Genomic DNA, 19,613 nt, shown 5'->3' on the forward strand with positions numbered 1-19,613 from the left:
TCCCCTGCCTACCTACAAGCCATTGTCATGGTATTGTCTGTCCTGATGATGACCAGTCTCCCCTGCACTTGGAATTGAAAACTTTGCAGGGCTACTAATCACTCAATTCAGGCCGGTGCATTGTGATGTGACAGCCAAAATACTTGCATAATCCTACCTCAGAAGATTCATTTGAGCTCAGATTGCTACATATATGTTGTGAACATATTTGTAAAGATGTGCCCTTAGTTGCCCCCATTAGTGTAAATCTATGGCTTGTAACAGACTTTGGAAACAAATAGAAGAGGATCATTATTAAGATGAAAGGAAAGGATGAGTCACTGTAATGCATTTATAAATGTATTAACTTTGATTCCAATATGGAGTCAAGATAAGAGGCATTCTGGGAACACCAGTGAACATAAGATTTCAGGCTTAAAGAGAAGCCCATTTCTGAGCACAATGTACGTTTGCTGGAGCAATTGAAAGACAGCTTGTTTATGTGTTCAGACAAAGCTTGATTTGCATTCTTTTTGCAGCCGAGAGCAAAGTCTGTCGGCTTCTCATGAGAAACTGGAGATTATTTACAAATTCAGTGGAGTCTAGTAGCTGCAACGGCCGCGCAGCTGTGGGGTTCTACTGACGGTAGACTTCTCTGGAAAAATACTGGATTACATTTTGAGGGAAAGACATCACACAGACAGAGAAAGAGCGAGTCACTTTTCATTTTGAACTCCAGCTGGGCTGACTGAAACAGACACAGACGTGTTTCCTTCAGCTTGTTCCTGTTGGCGAGTTACTCTCTATCCTACCCTGGTGGTTTCCAGTGAAAGCTTGGCAGACATGGAGAATGTTAGAGAAATTCTAAAGGTGATGTATTCCTGCTTTATTTCTATATGAATTTTGCTGTGGTCATCTTTAATAGCGATAATAAAGAGACCTGAGACAGGTCTATTTCAAAATCTACATGAAGTGTCAATGAATCACAATGCTGATTGCAAACTGGCCAGATATAATATTAATGCATGTGTTGGAGCAGACTGAAATGCAATTGGATGTTCTCCTCTGTGAAGTGTGCGGTGAGCTAAAATATGGTTGTAGACCCTCCCGAGTGGAAAGAATTCCATAGAACATCTTATTTGAACCATGTTTATTCTCAGTAGAGGAGCTCTCACACCCGTGTATAACAGGTCAGTAGAAATCCTAAATATAATCAGCAAGCAAGTTTAAATGACCAGGTTATTCCCCCAGATGTGTCCTATGCATTCCTCATTCATTCTAAAACAAAGTAATTAAAAACCCTGTAAATCCGTAATATGCATAAAAATTCAGAAATCCTCCAGTGTTAACAGTGCACTGTACTTGACTGGCAATGGAACCCAATGTTGTAATCCCACTTTGTTGCTAGAAATTGTACACTTTAATTAGTTGCATCTTTTTAGTTAGATATGACAAATTCATCATTTATTATTTATGACCATGTACCTCCAACCGTTTTGGCAACTGATCTATGTGAATGTATGCTATATCGAGCATTCATCGGGGCCTTAGGTTACATTCATATCTTACGCCAGATAACGGTATTCTCAATTCATCAACTTTCAATGATCTGAGCATGTTCAATCAAATTCCCTCATGAGCTCATACTTACATTCCACACTGATGAGTATAGAAGCATTCAACATGCCATGTTCATTCTTGGCCGCACACCAGTACTGTCCATCTTCCTTCGGAGATACATTCTGCAGGGTCAGTATCAGACTCTTATTTTGTGATTGGTTTACAATGACTTTTCCTTCTTTGATCCAGGTTAGGTTGGCATGGGGTGAACTTTCCACAGAACAGTTCATGCTGAGAGTTTTTCCTTCCAATATTCTCTGAATGGAGACATTATTCCCTTCAGTAGAAAAATCAGAAATTGTGAAAAGCATGCATTGTTCGTGTTCATTATATCACTAAAAGTTACATCACACTCATACAAATCTACATCCACTTAATTCAAGTTCACCACAATAATTATATATTAAATGCAAATAAATAACTTACTTTCATTATAAAATAACTCCATCTTAACTTTCACTGTAACACATAAGCTGTTCTATATAATGTATGTCTTACAATTATAAATGATAATACACTTTGCAGACAACGTCAACAATCCATTTCTTTGCACAATTACCAGCACCAGGAATACCTATCAGAGCCTCTTCAATTTTCTTCATCCACATTAATGTAAAATAAATCACATTAATTTGATTATTGTTGGCAGAATTATTTGAATAGATCAACAAAACATACACTGCATGCTACACTTGCTCCAGATTTCACCTGTCCAAGATATACATAAGCATTGCATTGCCAACCCCTTTTTTGCTGGACATTTTCCCAAGGACAGCAGACTGTGTTCAGTTAAATTTGATTTTTATTAAATACCAGATTACAAACTTTCTGAGTACAGTGACATTTTGTGTGGCACATATTTTGGAGCGAGAAACATAGTACCACTTTACTGCATACTTACTCCATGGCCCTCATTACAACACTGGCGGTAACCAATTGCGCTATTAGCAGCATGGTTGCTGCCAGTATTGTAACGAGTCCACCAATGGTAAATGGGGAAATACTGCCCCATTCCAAGGTTTGTGGGGCGGTAATTCCCCATTTACTATTGGCCCTTCCCCATTCCCATTTTTGCCCCATAGGGCTCAATGGGACTGGGGAAGGCGGTAATTACAGTACTGCAAATTGCGGTACCGTAATTACCTCGGAAGTCCCTTTGCGGGTCCCTACTTTAACGGCTGGTCCAGACCAGCCGTTTAGGTCGGGAGCCGCAAAGGGACCTCGTAATCAGGCGTTAAGGGTTTAAATGCACCGACACCTTTTACAGCGCCATTAAACCCGTAACGCCCGGGTCGTAATGACCCCCCATGAGTCTCTATGGTGGATGGTAGGCATAGTGTTGTGCTGTGCTCTCTGCTCTTCACGCCCCTTGCGAGTTCACATGGAGATGCCATGAGTGTTCAAGTGTAGGATGCACATAAGTCAGTGCCTCTCTCATGATGTGAGTAGACAACACAGGTGCCATAGAATGAAACCTGGGAGGAGTAGAAGGAGGAGCTGGGAATGGCTGAGGGTAGCTTGTGGGAGGGTCATGCTCGCTTGATTTTGCTAAGAGAGAGCATCAGAGATTCAGGGAGGTAGTTGATAGGCCAGTCAGTGTGTGTCTGTTCAAGTGGATGGACGAGACACGTGCCATTGGGTGATGCCAGGAAGGAGCAGGGAATCTCTGAGGGCTCCTGTGTGAGAGTCATGCTCACCTGATTTTGCTGTGAGGGAGCAGCAGTGATTCCTGGAGGTGGGTAATACACTCATCAGTGATAAGAGTATCTTCACTACACACCTCTTAAATGGGGTGTGTAGAGTTGGTGTTAGTAAAAAGTATTGATCTTAGTCCAAGATTATCAGAAATTCGAGGTGCATGGGAGAAAAGACGGTCTTGGCACATGGGCCGTAATGCGAAAAAGAAAAGTTCCCAAAGTATGGGAACTCCCGGCCTCTGCACACTATCTATGGCCGGAATTCAGCCAAGCTGTTTGCGACAGACTTACTTACATCTGTCTCAAAGATAGTCTTGATTTAGTTCATCACAGTTGATGAATGCTTGTGTAATTGTAGGCAAAACAAGTCAATTTTAGACAAATCAAATAATAAGGGTTCAAGACAAATTTCCAATGAATTCCTTTGTTCTTCACAAAATCTCCATTAATAAGAGGCCCATTTACGCATTTCGAGCTGGTACGCTCTTCACCAGGGGTTCATAAGTGTAAAGTTTTAACTGCAATGTAACAACAAAAAAAGGGTGTTTCAATAAACCAATTTCTCATCATCATTTGGGAGTAATCTCTCTATACAAACAACATTATTATGGCATCTAAAGCTCGACGAGTCAGCTAATTGATAAAAGGGTACCGGAATTGTTCCGTTCTTGTGTGCACCATACGTGCACGTTCAAAATCTGTTTATCCAATTTGCCCAAGGAGCTACAAAGTAAAAAATTGATCCATGTGATATATACACAATTATATTACAATCATCCACAACGTAGTGGTGTGACTGGCCATGGAGATCTGGAAAATAACCTTGCCTTATCGTGCATGGATAGTAAGTAAACTCGGAGGGAGGCATGACACCAGTCTTGGACGTGCGGTCGCGGTAGCTGTCCGACCTGTAATGTGTGTGAAAGATAGACTATGTTGTTTCATGGTTTCATGTGTTGTAGAGTAAGTAATAGATAAGAGTCCTAATAGACTTACAGTTCGGTCCGCTGTCTGTCAGGATGCATGGAATCTCAGTAAAGCCGCTAGCCAGGTTGCTAGGGCTGTCGGTTGCTAGCAACCAAATGGTTGTGTGGCGTGATGACGTCACTAGGCTCGTTAGTCCATTCTGTCTATTCATAATGTTGCCACCTAATTCAAGCGTTACAGGGCATAACTAGTTGATGATACAGAGGTCCGAATTTGACTGCCAATATGTAATCTTATCTCCCATGTTATATCTGTTGTGTTGGGAGCCCCTTGCAGTGTTGCTTGGGCTAACTGTAATACTCCATTAGGAAGGCTATCGACATGATAATGCTCGGGGAGTGGTATCTCTCTCGTGATGGGCTGTTGGGAGATCTGTCTGATAGTTCCTAAGTGGGGGACATACAAGTTTGCATGGGTATGACATGTCATCCTCCTGCTGCATGGCATATTTATATCATATTTGTCACCAAAAGGTAGACCCTCTAGGGACATGCACAGAGGAGCCTATCCCTGTATTTTAAAGTGGACTGATCAAGTTTGAGATGTTACAATGTCGTCAGACCACTTATGTAGGCATGTCTTACGATAGGGAGTTACTGTGAAACGAAGGATTCCACATATGTAATAAAATTCAACAAGGCATGTTTCAAACAACAAAAAACAATTGATGTGGATAGGTCTTCCATTTAAAGGTTACTGTGACATGTAAATTCTCACAAGTACATTTAGGTTCCACAAGACATGTCATGAACGTTACACTAGTTTTAGTGTTAAAATTACACTGAACTTTAAGGATCTAAGAAAGTCCAACTTATCTCATCATGATGAGTGTTTTGAAATATAGATATAAAAGACCCTCCAGTAAGGTCTTAAGTCCAACTTATTGTGTCCGTTTTTAAAGAAAAGGACCTAAATAGTACTCCTCATTCATTCCTAAGGGTTTGGTAGAGTCCAAATGGTAAATCCAATAAAGCTCTCTCTGTGGCATTTTTTTATGAGATCTCCCCTAGGTAAGGGGTGGATCACTTTTAGAATCACATACCTCATCTGAGTCACTGTGTGTCTGGCTTCTTTGAAATTTCTGTATACAGGTGATCTAGATTTGCTGTTATAATGTTGGACTTGTGTTCGGTCCAGCAGTCTTTTGCTCATCTAATGCTCTGCCCTACACAGTTTATGCCACATGGACATTTGAGGGCATAAATCACATTTTCGGTGTTGCAAGTTGTGAAATGACGCAGCTTGATCTTTTTACCCGTGTGGGGGTGACGAATGTTGTCACCCTTGATGATGGTGGAGCAATGTTGGCCATTGAGGCACGGGAATGTGCCCAATTTTTGTTTGTGTAATGCCGTTTGAGCAATTTTATTGCTCATTCTGCCTTGACAAGTGAATCCCTTAAGTTTTTCCCTCTTTTGTAAGCTAACATTGGTGGTTCTGGAAACAATTTATTAAGGAATGGGTCTAATTTAATAAAGATTAAATTCTTTTTGATGGTTCTTGCTAATTGATGGCTCTGTGCAGAGATTTTCAATTTATGAATCAACCTATTGCTCTCCTTCTTCGGTTTAGTTTTCAAAAGTTCTGCTCTAGCGTGGCTTTCCACACGTGTGATGGCATTCTCTAAAATTTCAGGTAGGTATCCCCTCTTCTTAAATCTGCCTAACATCAGTTCCTATTCCTCTTGCAGTGTGTGCGTGTTGGACACTATTCTCTTAAGTCTGAGGAATTGACTATATGGGAGACTCTCTTTGAGATGTTTAGGGTGAAAGCTCCCAAAGTGTAGGGTGTTATTCACATCTGTTGATTTGCGATAAATAGTGGTACATAATTCATTGCTGGTAAGGGTCACCATAACATCCAAGAAGTGTAAGTATAGTTATGCCACTTCTTTTGTGAACTTAATGTGTTTGTGGCATTGATTGAGGTATTCAAAGAACTGTTATAATTCTGGTCTGCTGCCTTTCCAAATGGCAAAGACATCATCAATATAGCATTTCCAGAAAATAACTTGGGACCCCAAAACTAATTTCCGAGGATGTAGGTTGTCTCAAAAAAGTACATATAAATGTTACCATATGTTGGGGCTACGGTAATCCCATTGAGGATCCTGTAATCTGCAGCATTTTCCTTCATATCTTAAAAAGTTGTTATAAATGATAATATTGATGAACTTAATCGCTAACACTTTGTTAATGGTCACATTATTGTGAGAAACCATTCTAGGTCTTCCATGCCCTCTCTGTGTGGGATCAAGGTGTATAAGCTAGTGACATCTAGTGAAAATAGAATCATCTCTGACTCTGATAGTTGTAACTCGCATAGGAGTTGTAAGAAATGAGAGGTGTATTTCAAGTAGGTGTAGGTCAGTTGAACCATTGGTTGTAATGCAGTGTCGAGATATATTGCTAGAGGATTCAATATGCTGTCTGTCGCAGCCACTATTGGTCGGAACGGTGGACTGTTGGGATTCTTGTGCATTTTTGGGAGAGCATAGAAGAAAGGAGTAATGGGATGTTTATTGCGCAGGTGTTCTCCTGTGGGGGATGTTATCCACTCAAATTCTTCTGCCTTTGTGATGGTATTAGACATTAAGGTCATTATGGCTGCAGTGGGGTCTTGGTCTAGCTCCAGATATGTTATTGCGTCCTGCAAAATTTCCAGATGACTTTGATTATAAAATGTGGAGTCCATTATCACTAGTGCTCCACCCTTGTCTGTGGGTTTCATGGTGATGGAAAGATCTTCCGCAAGTTCCTTCAGTAAATGTGTTTGTTGTCTGCGTAAATTGTTACATGTGTGAGGGTTGTATGTTATCTTCCTCAAGTCTTTTGTTGTTTTCAGTTTGAACATGTCAATAATGAGATTGTTTACCTGTAGGTGAAAGGGGCTTTTGGGCTTCATTTCTAAATACTCTGTCCTGTCTGGTTCTGCCTGTGATGTTGATAGTGAATCAAAGAAGACCTTGAGTTCCATCTTTCTCACTAACTTGAAGAGATTAATCTCTTCTTCAAACCTAGAACTGTTCCGTACTGGAATGTATGATAAGCCTAAATTTAGTGTGTTTAGCTGGGATTTGGTGAGTATCTTGGAAGAAATATTGACCACTACGGATTCCCCTACTTGTTCCGTACTCTTTGCTTTCTTCTTTCCTCTTCTGGTTTTGCTTCCTCTAAAAAAGGAACCAAAGGTGTACCTGTCCGTGTTATATTGGTTCTGGGTTGTGTGGAGCCAATTTCCCTATTATTGGTGGAGGGGACTGTGGGAGTAGAAGAATGGTTCTCTCCTTCGCCGGTATTAACTTCACTACTCTCGGTTGTGTCCTTTTGGGTGTCTGTGATTGTCGTGGTTACCTGTCTGGAAGAATTATAAAATTCCTGCCATGTGTAAAAAATCTCCCTAGCGTAGTCCAATGTTTCCCTCCTAAACTTCTGGGTTTTTCTTTGTTCTATATCCCTCTTGTAACTGTCAAGCTTTTGATTTACGCCCTCTAGATTCTTGTTCAGTTCTTCTTCAGGTTGGAGTAAGAGGAATTGTTCCTTAATCTCTTCAATTTCTTGATGTATGGTGGTTAATGATTTAGATAGTTCCTCGATAGTGAGGAGTATGAGGTCAAGTGAACATTTGTTCAGGATCTGATCCCACCTTTTGTCACATTCCTGGCTTTCCTTGCACAGTGTGGGCTTAAGGTAAACCCTAAGACCTCTTGGAACCCATTTTGCCTGATATTGTTCTAATGTAGTGGTGTGGAGTTTTTGTGATATCTCCCTTCTTATCAAATGTTCTAGTTTAAAGACAAACCTGCATGGGTGCTCTGTTGAAGTGACCTCTCATTCCACATTTGAAATAAGTGCTAATATTCAAGTGGCCTCTTCTTCGCTAAATGCCAGTGTGGTGGATGCTTTGTTAGTCAGGGAACTAATCTTCAAGAATGACATGCTCGTATGTATGTGTGCATGTGTAGGTTTTGTGCCAACCCCGAGGGGATAAAACAAATAAGAGGATCTCTACTGCACACCTGCAAATGCGGTTTGTAGAGTGGTTGTTAGTCAAAAGTGATGATCTTAGTCCATGTTTATCAGAATTCGAGGTGCATGGGAGAAAAGACGGTCTTGGCACATGGGCCGTAAAAGTATGCAATGCAAAAAAGAAAAGTTCCCAAAGTATGGGAACTCCCGGCCTCTGCACACTATCTATGGCCGGAATTCAGCCAAGCTGTTTGTGACAGACTTACTTACATCTATCTCAAAGATGGTCTTGATTTAGTTGATGAAAGCTTGTGTAATTGTAGGCAAAAAAAGTACATTTTAGAAAAATCTAATAATAATGGTTAAAGAAAAATGTCAAATGAATGTCTTTGTTCTTCACAAAATATCCTTTAATAAGAGACCTTGTTTTACCTACAATTACACAAGCATTCATCAACTAAATCAACTAAATCAAGACCATCTTTGAGATAGATGTAAGCAAGTCTGTCACAAACAGCTTGGCTGAATTCCAGCTATAGATAGTGTGCAGAGGGCGGGAGTTCCCATACTTTGGGAACTTTTCTTTTTTGCATGACACACTGATCAGTGGTCATTTTATGAAGTGAGTTAATAAGGTATTTGGATGTTTGGGTTGTGGAACCCTGGTTACCTTGGCGCTGGATAAGGCAGTTGCCAGATGGTATGCTGGTATGTTGTTACCTTATATCCGGTTCCCAATAATTCAGGACACAGTTATAGGCTTGAGCTTGGCCGATTTTAATGGTTTGTTGGTTTAGTTATGATACTTGCCACAGATTGGCAGACATGGTTGTACACATTAGGGTATACACGTTACGCTGTTTGCATGTCTGGAGTGCCAACACGTGTTTTGACCTACGGTCTTTCTCAAGGCATGATTCAGAGGCCTGGTGGGTCCTGGGTGTGAAAGGCTGGTTGGCTTGTTGCAGCAGGGCCTTGATGGGTCCCGATTCATATTGGTGGGATAGCCTCTTGGCGACAGGGCCTGGTAGGTCCTTGGTGTGGGGGGCTGGTTAGCCTTTCAGAGCCCAGCTGGGCTGTGTGTGGTGGTCTGGCGTCGCTAACCGCGATTGTCTGAATATCGATGAGTTAATAAGGTATGTGCCATCCAGTGACACTTGGGCAAAAGAGCTGGGAATCCCTGAGGGCACCTTGTCAGAGAGTCATGCTCTACTGTTTTTGCTGAGAGGTTGCAGAAGAGAATAGGGGAGGCAGGTGATGCACAATTTAGTATCTGTATCTTGGAGAGATTGGATGGCACACATAGGAGGAGTAGGAGAAGCTGGCAATCGCTGATGGAAGCTTGTGTCACAGTCATCCGATTTTGAGGGTAGGAAGAAGTATAGATTTAGGTAGAGATGTGACACACCAGTTAGTGCCTGTCTCTTGAAATGAGTTTATGAGACAGCTGCCATCAGGTGACACCTGGGAGAATGAGCAGCAGGATCCAGCATTCCATGAGGGAGTCACGCTCTATTGATATTGCTTGGAGGGAGCAGGAGAGATACAGGGAGCCAGCTGAAACATCAGTCTGAGACCATCTCTTGAAGTTTGTGGGTGAGACACGTGCCATCAAGTATCACCTTGGATGAGGAGTGTGAGGAGACAGGAGCACTAGAGGGCAGCTTGTGAGAGAGTCACGCTTACATGATTTTGCTGGATGGGAGCAGCAGAAATTCATGGAGGTGAGTAACACAGTAGTTAGTGAGTGCACAATATACTTGGAACGACATGAAACACCCAAACAAGCTAGAAGCAGGGGGAGATGCACTGCTCAGTGACTTTTCACTCATTCAGGCAGCACTTGCAGGGGAGGCCAGAAATGCATGTGGACAACTGAAGTTATCACTGATCTAAAGTCCAAACCAACCATCACAAGCATCTGTGGGATACATGCACCGGTACATGTAAATGCAGGGCATTGACACATGACAATGAACATCCATCGGGATTGACAGATGATGTTGCATATTGAGTTCAGCCCACTATCTATGGGGCCAAATGGGGAGTGATACAGCTCTTATCTATCACAAATAGGGCAGAACAACACGCAGAGTAGTTGAACTGCGAGAGGAGTTGGAACATCATAGGTCTCTACCTCCACCACCCTTATCCACTGATAAGTCAGTCAATAATGATGATGATTAAATGGATGCGGAGTAAGACCAATATTATCATCCATGAGAGTTAAGACAGATATTTGACTTGCTGCTGGAAAGCAGCAATTCTGATGACGATGAGAATGACCACAGATTTAGAGGCTGTACTAGTGTTAGAACTCACCCGACCTGTGTAAAGTCCAAGTGATTATGATTATGACAGTGATTATGTCTCACTTCAGAAAGCACATCACATCATTATGTGACATCTAGAATACCACCAGCACCACCACTGTCAGATTCATCATGCACAGGTGAGCCAAGTCTGTATGTCACTAGTTCACAATGAATGTAAAACATGTAGGAGTACTTCACACAGAGTAAACATCAAACGAATCTGACCACTTGCACGACAGAAATCAGTATCCTGAGGGAAGGCAGGGACACAGTTGGGCATGTCATTTATGCAGTCTCTTATAGTGTGGCACTATGCACAGATATGGATAGAACTCAAGCGGTATGAGGTGCAAACCCTGCCCATAACATCTGAAAAGCTACATACCACAGCATTAGTAGTGCTTGGGGGCGGGACACCAACCTCTACCCTCTGTACCCCTGCAGTGCATAGTAGTTATCACCCATTTTTTCAGGGCACTGCTGTGGAAGCATTTGAACGTGGCCAACAATATAAGAAGTACAGTGAGAGACAGTATCTTCTCAATGTTCACCTGGCTATAATGTTAGCAATAGACCAGTTACTCTGCTCTTTTGTGGAAAACCCTGGATTGCAGAAGCCTATTGGAAAGGCCATCACAGGGAAGTTCCAGTCAACATTTGTTTCATCTGAAACGCAATACCAGAATTTTACAAGATTATGGCTGCAAAGGGGAGGGTACTTTAAGCCCATGGGACAAAAGGTCCACTTCACCATGGACATGTTGACCAGTGGTAAGAACATTGAATGCACGACTGTCACAGCACACTGGGTTGTCTTTCCTGCCTCTAACAGACAAAAGGGGTTCTGGCATGAAGTAAGGTGGCAGCAGGTGTATGCATTTCATCCCCAGGCAATGTTGTGTACAGGGGAGTTGACATCTAGGAGAATGTGAAGGAGGTAGCGGCACAGTGGATAAGGCCTCATAGCCTGCATTTGGGCTTTGTTGCAGTAGGCAATGAATTAAATGTCATTGTTGCCTTTCAAATTGGCAGGACAATGCGCATGTGCAGCTTTTTGTCTGTCCTTTACCTCGTGGACATACGCTGAATCAGCAATTGGGAGCCTGCAAAAGAAATGTTTGTTGTGGCCCAGAAGATCAGCTCCTATTGCAGCCGGGCTTACCTCTCCAAAAATACACTGTGTCAACTGCAGTTGCACTACAAGTTGGCACTGCACAACCTGAAGACCCCAGTAACCACCTGCTGAAACCGTACTTTACACATGTTGGGCAGGCTTTGTGAGCAGTGAAATGTCTTTAAAGATTACTGCAACAGTGACAGTTAAGTTCTAGATGGGAAATCTTTTAACACTGCGTCTGTTGCAGCTGCTGTGCTCCGAGTTACCACCTCTTGAGAAGGGCACCAAGCAGGTGAGTTATCACAATGCATCCCTGAGTGGGGATTGCCCTTCGTCGTAGCTGCTTGAGCTGAACCTGACCAAGATGCGAAAGACATATGACATGGCAGTTGATGCTGATGTGGCAGAGCTAGCAAGGGATCTGTGGGGACATCACGTGATCGCGGGAGCGTGTTCTCGCGAGATCTCGGCATACGTGATCTTGTGAGCCCACGCTCCGCGGGAAAGCTTTCCCCTGAGTGTTGATGCAGCGGCAGACCAAGCAGGTCATGCCACAGCGCTGCTCCTGATAAGGAGGCAACAACAGGAGGTTTTGAGCAGCCTCCAGTCACAGCTTCTAGGGCATAAGTCCACAGCAACAGGAGGCTACATGGGGGCCCTAGAAGCTTGCAGCGTGCCATCATTCTGCACACTCTTCCCACAGTGAGTTAACTGGGAAGCCATGAAGCTGAACTAAACCGAACTGTGAGTAAATGTTTGTCCCGAGTTAAGGCAGTTTAAGGTCCACCGGTTTGTCTTACAATAAAGACAGTTGGAACCCCTTACGGCGTCCTGTCGTCCTTTAAGGCCACAACATAACTGGCGACGAGGATATCAAAATACCCACGGGCCCACCATGCAAGGCGCCACACCGCCCCCTGCCTTTCTCCCTTCACCAGGGACACCAGCAATTCCATGGATGCAGTGGGAGCCCCTCTTCTCCACCTATCTGGAAGCAGTGGGCGGCACGCGGTATGCCCCCGTCAGGAAGAGGGCGATGCTGTTAAATGCATTGGGGGTTGAAGGTCAGCGCATTTTTGCCAGTTTGAAGACAATACCTGCGGCCGATGATGACGACGACGACGACGACGTCTACAAGGAAGCGACTCGTCGCATTGTGAAGAGGTTCACCAATAAGGGGAACGTTGTACTGCACAGGCTGAGGTTCTACACCCGCAAACAAGAAGGGAGCGAACCCGTGGACGACTACATCACCAGGATGAGGGAGCTGGCATCTCTTTGCGCCTTTGCGAAAACACAGAACAGGTCATCTGCAACATGCTCGTCGTTCACACTAACTCTAGGAAAGTGCAGGACATGTTCATACAAGAAAAGGAGGTCACCCTTGACCAGGCCATCCAAATTGCCAGGGTGGAGGAAGAAACCTCCAACAGACGCAAAGAGGCGGGAAGTCACCTGCCCATGCCTGAACTTGCGGCACTACAATGGAGAGGGCGCAGAGACAAGCAGTCCCGCGACGGCCCCAGAGACAAAGGTCCCAGGCAAAAGGAGGCACCCAAATGCTATAGATGCGCCAGCACCAAGCACATGGCGAATGATCGCGACTGCCCCGCCAGGAACAAGGAGTGCTCTAAGTGCGGGCGCATTGGTCACGTGGCTCCGGCATGCACGTGGCGGGAGAAAACTGTTTCCCGTGTCGATGGTGACTGCGCTTCGAGCGATGATGACGATCTACAGGACAGACCCATGGTCGTCATGGTCAATGCCCCCCATGCCAGGAGGGAACAGCCCCACTGCACCATTAAGGTTGACGGAATGGAAACGCGCAGCATGGCGGACTCGGGATCTGACCTCACTATCCTCCCCATCAACACATACAAGGAGATGATGGGACAAGCTAAAGTAGAGATCAGAACGACCAGGCAAAAACCGACGGTGTTCGGTGGTGCAACTGTCGACCTTTTAGGCTACATCAAAGCCCGGATCGATTTCAAAGGGAGGTCTACCACCACCAAAGTGTATTTCTCACCCAAAGGCCCAGCCGTGCTGGGATGGGACGATCAACACAAACTCAGCATGAAACTAGATCCCAGCACTCCGGAACAGGTACTCATGGTCTCCTCAGGAGCAGCGCAAAATTTCAAGGAGATGTTCCCGAACCTGTTTTCCGAGAACCCAGGGAAGGTGAGAAACTTTGTCCACAAGATTCGCCTGAAACCCAACGCGATCCTGGTGAAAGACAAAGTCAGGGCAGTACCTGCCACAGCGAGACCCGCATTGGATGCCCACCTTCGGAAGATGGTCGAAGAAGTAACCATCGAGACCGTGGAATCATCAGAGTGGCTGAGTCCAGTAGTTTTGGTCAAAAAGAAATCCAGCAACGACCTCAGGATCTGCATCGACCTAAGAAGCCTCAATCTAGAGGTAATCACGGATAGCTTTCCACTCCCCAGCATCAACGAAATCGTCCTCATGATGAAAGAGGCGGCAATCTTCTCTAAGCTGGACATGCGTGATGCCTATCACCAGATCCCCCTGCACAAATCCTCTCGCCCCCTTACAGCGTTCATCACTCCTTTCGGCACCTTCCAATATACCCGCATGCCATTTGGGTTGTCGTCGGCAGCATCCGCATTTCAGAGGATGATGAACTCCTTACTTAAAGGACTCACAAATGTTTCCTTCTTTCAAGATGATATCCTCGTGTATGCCAAAGACAACGAGACCCATGACAAGGCACTCAGGACAGTCTTGAGCAGGCATCAAGAGGAGGGCATTCACCTACGCCATGAAAAATGCGTCTTCGGAGTGAACAAGGTAGAATACCTTGGGTACTGCAATCTCAAGTGCCAGCGTCAGTCCCAAGAAGAACCTCATACAGGCCATAACAGAAGCCCCGGCTCCGATGTCCAAAGAGGAGTTACTCTCATTCCTGGGCCTGGCGGAGTACTATGCCAAATTCGTCCCTAGATTCTCTGAGACCACGTCTCCCATGAGGGAGCTTCTGAAGAAGGGGGCAGCCTACTCTTGGGACCCGGAACAGAACGAAGCTTTCTGTGAAATCAAAAAGAGAATTATACACGCGCCGTGCCTGAAACCATACAACCCTGAATGGGACACCTGCATTACCACAGACGCCAGCGTGTATGGCCAGGGGGCCACCTTGACCCAGAAGAAGGGAGACACTGAGAATATTGTGGCGTTTGCATCCAAAGCACTGTCATCATCGGAGAAGAACTACTCCACGGTTGAGAAAGAAATGTTGGCATGCGCATGGGCCGTCGACTACTTCAGATCGTACGTATGGGGGACGAGATTCAAGCTGATTACCGACCACAAACCCCTCATTCACATGTTGAGCCCGGGCGGCACCAAGACTTCCACCCCGAGGCTGGCCAGGATCGCTGCAAAGCTTCAAGAATATACATACGAGATAGCCCACATTGCGGGTTGGAAAAACGCACAAGCGGACTGCATGTCCAGACTCCTGAACCAAAGCGCCCTCGGTACCACATTCTTGGAAGATGAGTGTGTCGTAGCCTCCATCAGTGACTTAAGGAACGGCGAGTACATGGACCTGAGTGAGCGCCACTGGCAGGAGGAGTTCGAACAGGACGATGCCCTGCGGCACGTTAGTACCTGGGTTCGCGAAGGATGGCCCAACGAGAGAGCGATCCCGGAAGGCCTTCGTCTCTACTGGAAAGTGAACGAGGAAATCAACACCAGGAACGGTCTCATCCTCAGAGGCGATCAAATCATCCCACCCAGCGGAATCCGCAAGGTGATACTGTGCAGAGCACACTCAGGCCACCTGGGATGCAACATGACCAGACGCAGGATACGCGACACCTACTGGTGGCCAGGCATGGACCAGGACATAAGACAAATGGTTGAAAGGTGCCATGAGTGCACCAACAGTGACAGGCGCCTAGCTGTGAGGCAAGCCCCCATGCTGCCCACCGAAGTCCCCAAAGGGGTGTGGCGAAAACTAGGGTTGGATTTCATTGGGCCCCTGGACAACATGCCCCCAGAACACAAATACGGGATAGTCATGGTCGTCGACTACTTCTCCAAATGGGTGGAAGCTGACTTCACCTCAGACATCACCACAAGCACAGTCATTGAAGCACTCACTGCTGTATTCCAGCGGGAAGGTCTACCAGAATAACTCGTCACAGACAACGGAGTCCAGCTAGTCTCCCGAGAAATGGAGAAATTGCTCAAGCTCAACAACATTCGTCAGCGGAGAGCAAGCCTATACCATCCACAGGCCAATGGCCTGGTTGAGCGGGCAAACCGCTTCATCAAAAGGGCGCTACAACTGGCTCATGCCTCGGGCCTAGACCCGTACAAGACAGTCAAGGAAGCTGTATCAGCCGGTTACCAGTCAAATGGTCGAAAACATTTGGTCGACAGACAATTTGGTCGACACCATTTGGTCGAATGCCAAATGGTCGAATTTTCTTTTTTTTTTTTTTTACCCATTTTTTGATTTTTTTTGGGGGGGTCCCCCCCCCAACCCCCTTTTTTTTCTTTTTTATTTTTTTTCCCCACACGAAAACCCACAAAACACATATATATATATAAAAAAAAAAAATCCGACCATTTGGCATTCGACCAAATGGTGTCGACCAAATTGCAGTCGACCAAATTGCAGTCGACCAGTTGACTGGACACCGTATCAGCCCACCGCCTCACCCCCAACGCCGTCACAGGTGTTTCGCCATTCCATCTGCTGAGGGGGAGAAGGGCAGCATCCTCACTGATACCACCCTGGCTCCATCAAGTGAGGGCTGACGAAGACGTGGACATGGATGACGTAGCGTTTCGCATGCAGCACAACAAAGAAGCCATGAAGACCCAAGGGGACGTGCGTCGAGCCGCTCGATACACAGGAGTTAACAGAGGTGACCTGGTGAAAATACGCCTTCCCGACAAAGACACTTCGACTGGCTCCAAATACAGCAGTCCCATAGAAGTCATGGAGAGAGGATCAAACCACATTTGCACCAGCGATGGAAGGAAATGGAATCTAGAGAGAGTGGCCATGTACCGCAGGAAGGAAGACAGGGAACAACCACACTGGGATACCAGAGAAGATCAAGACCGCCAGGGGACATTCGAAAACCCTCACCTGTCAGAAAGAGATGCCTTGGAGCCACACCACGGCAGCGAGTTCTCAAGCCCCAACTCTCCGGCTACACCCAGGGAGGCACAGCGAAGAACAAGACAAGGAGAACTCGAATCACCCGCACCTCCTCAAGAGTACTCCAGCAATCCTGCCCCAGATACAGATCTAAGCAGACCTCAGAGAGAGAGAAGGAAGCCCAGCAAGTTTGTTGTCTTTGTCATGGAATGACCATCCATTCTTTTCCAAGCAAAGGAGGTGTGTGGGGACATCACGTGATCGCGGGAGCGTGTTCTCGCGAGATCTTGGCATACGTGATCTTGCAAGCCCACGCTCTGTGGGAAAGCTTTCCCGCGGGTGTTGATGCAGCGGCAGACCAAGCAGGTCATGCCACAGCGCTGCTCCTGATAAGGAGGCAACAACAGGAGGTTTTGAGCAGCCTCCAGTCACAGCGTCTAGGGCATAAGTCCACAGCCACAGGAGGCTACATCGGGGCCCTAGAAGCTTGCAGTGTGCCATCATTGTGCACACTCTTCCCACAGTGAGTTAACTGGGAAGCCATGAAGCTGAACTGAACCGAACTGTGAGTAAATGTTTGTCCCGAGTTAAGGCAGTTTAAGGTCCACCGGTTTGTCTTACAATAAAGACAGTTGGAACCCCTTACGGCGTCCTGTCGTCCTTTAAGGCCACAACAGGATCTATTTTCAAACTTGTGTTTGATCAATTGGTGATTGGAGTTAAATGTAACATTGAGTACTTCCTGGCTTCCTTTTTGTACCCATGTCTCAAAGTAACAGTGGTTGCTTTCCATCTGCATGTCTCTGGGTAGGAGGACTCACAACAAGCATCAAAAGGAGGCGACACTGCACCAGGAATAACACAAACTAGACCAAATTTGACCAAACTAGCTGTTCCAGCAGTAACATAGACCGTTCTAGTATATGTTGAGGCCAACAAATGTTGGTAATTCATAGGGTCACTTCTGTCCCCTTCTTAAAGAGCGGAAGGTCCCTGTGACTTATTAATGGTAATTGAAAAGGCTAAACGTTTAGGAAATGGTCTTCTTATGAATTTGAAAGGCAGATTTGTATTAGTTGGAATGAGAGGTATGCACAGTATAAGAACAGTATATAAATTTAATCCATTGATTACACAAGCCTCTATGATGTGTCTTTGTAGACTCGCAATTGTCAAGCTTGTTCCATTGCAGAGTCCCAGTGATGGCATACAATTGTGTAGTAGCATAATTACAGTACCTACTTTAGCTAGTGAGGAGGCATTCATTTCACACGTTTTTCTATTCAGAGACTGAAACATTGAGCCAGTAATGAACTGGTCATTGACACTGGGACCGCCGTGCCTTGTGTGGAGAGAAGTGGGGGTGGAAAGAAGTCACTTGAAATTATTCCCAATGTTTGCGATAATGGAGGGTGAAGGTCACAGCGTATAACCATGCTTATTCTGTTTGTTAAAATGATAGCTGATGTTGAAGTGGAAGGGCACACAGAGGTGCAATTTGCCATATGGACAGCAGAGGGCAACTGAACACTGATAAATTGCATCAGCTGAGCACAGAAACATACACAAGCATTGTATATATATATATATATAGATATGGCAGAAATACCAAGCTCAGGATTTACTGCATTGATGACCAGTACGTCACTGACACCCGTTGAAACCATTGTGAACAGTGCAGGTGCAGCCTACAGGAAGGAGAATCTATGGGGCTCCCTCATCGCTAACCCAGGCATATTGCATACAGACAGATCAACTAGAAAAGATGGTGGACCCTCAGCCACACAGTATTGTTTATAATAAAAATATTAATAATTTTGCATTTATATTCCGCTACAAACCCTCAGGTATCTGAGCGCTGCTTATTATTACCCACGGTGCGTGGTGCTCAAATGTCTATCTACTGAACATTTATCCAATGGGAAGGGATGATGAACCATTACTGTATTGGTGCAGCAAGCATTCTGACTGGGCAGCAGCTTTTGAATCACTAAGCCTAATCCTGCTGTGAGCAGTCCAAGGAACCTTTTAGTCTGGCATTGGCTATTGTTCCTAACCCCAGTAGAAGCCTTGCAATGCTGCATGTTGAACAATCAAGATGTATAAAAATGAACTGTCACATGAGACCAAAGTAGGCTCATAATATAGAGCTTAGGCATACTGAGGTTCAAGCATAGCCTTCGGCGTTCTCACAGAGAGAAGGCCAGTTTGTCCAAAGATTTTGCTTCTCAGTAGTGGGGCATTTGTCATTGTTCAGGAGCAGTCCTTTCTGTCTTCTCCTGGTGCCCTGGAGGATCCTTGGTTCCAGTTGGAGACTTGCGACATGATGTCGTCTTCATACCTTCCTTCCGGCAGGGCTTAGGATGCATTCTGTTCAGGCCCACCTTAGAGTTAGGACAGAAGCATTTGGTGTGCTCCTTCATGCCCCACACTGCGCCTCATGCTCTGGCCTACAGTATTGGGAGTTTTTACTCATGACCCACTGCCTAACAACCTGTTGCTGTGATGGTTCCAAGGTAGAAGGAATCAACGTGCCTCCTGATAAAGGATTACTGTATAGTGACTTGGCCCAGCATGAAGTGGCTGCACAGGCTCATACTAGAGTGGACACCAGAGTGGATTGGAGTGCAGCTGCTGTGTACTGTTTTTGGAGTTGGCCTAGGTGACTGTTATCTAGGTTAACCAACCTGTTCTATGTGAACCAACTTTCTATTTTTTAAATTGGTCAGGCTTGGTTTCCCACCCTTTTCTCTGTCACCTAGGTTTATATGGTGGAGTGGCTTC

General features: G+C 45.2%; 1 protein-coding gene across 2 annotated transcripts in view; it reads right to left on the reverse strand.

Moving 5' to 3' along the window:
- LOC138528594 (myelin-associated glycoprotein-like) overlaps positions 1–19,613 on the reverse strand; it is an 889,265-nt gene that overhangs the window by 201,023 nt on the left and 668,629 nt on the right. For both annotated transcript variants that reach the window (XM_069640378.1, XM_069640386.1), the window contains exon 8: positions 1,631–1,876. In XM_069640378.1, the coding sequence (XP_069496479.1) occupies positions 1,631–1,876 (246 nt within the window). The remainder of the gene's footprint in view (positions 1–1,630; positions 1,877–19,613) is intronic.

This window comes from Ambystoma mexicanum, chromosome 1q (assembly GCF_040938575.1).
Source record: "Ambystoma mexicanum isolate Mex_15411 chromosome 1q, UKY_AmexF1_1, whole genome shotgun sequence".
NCBI lineage: Eukaryota > Metazoa > Chordata > Amphibia > Caudata > Ambystomatidae > Ambystoma > Ambystoma mexicanum.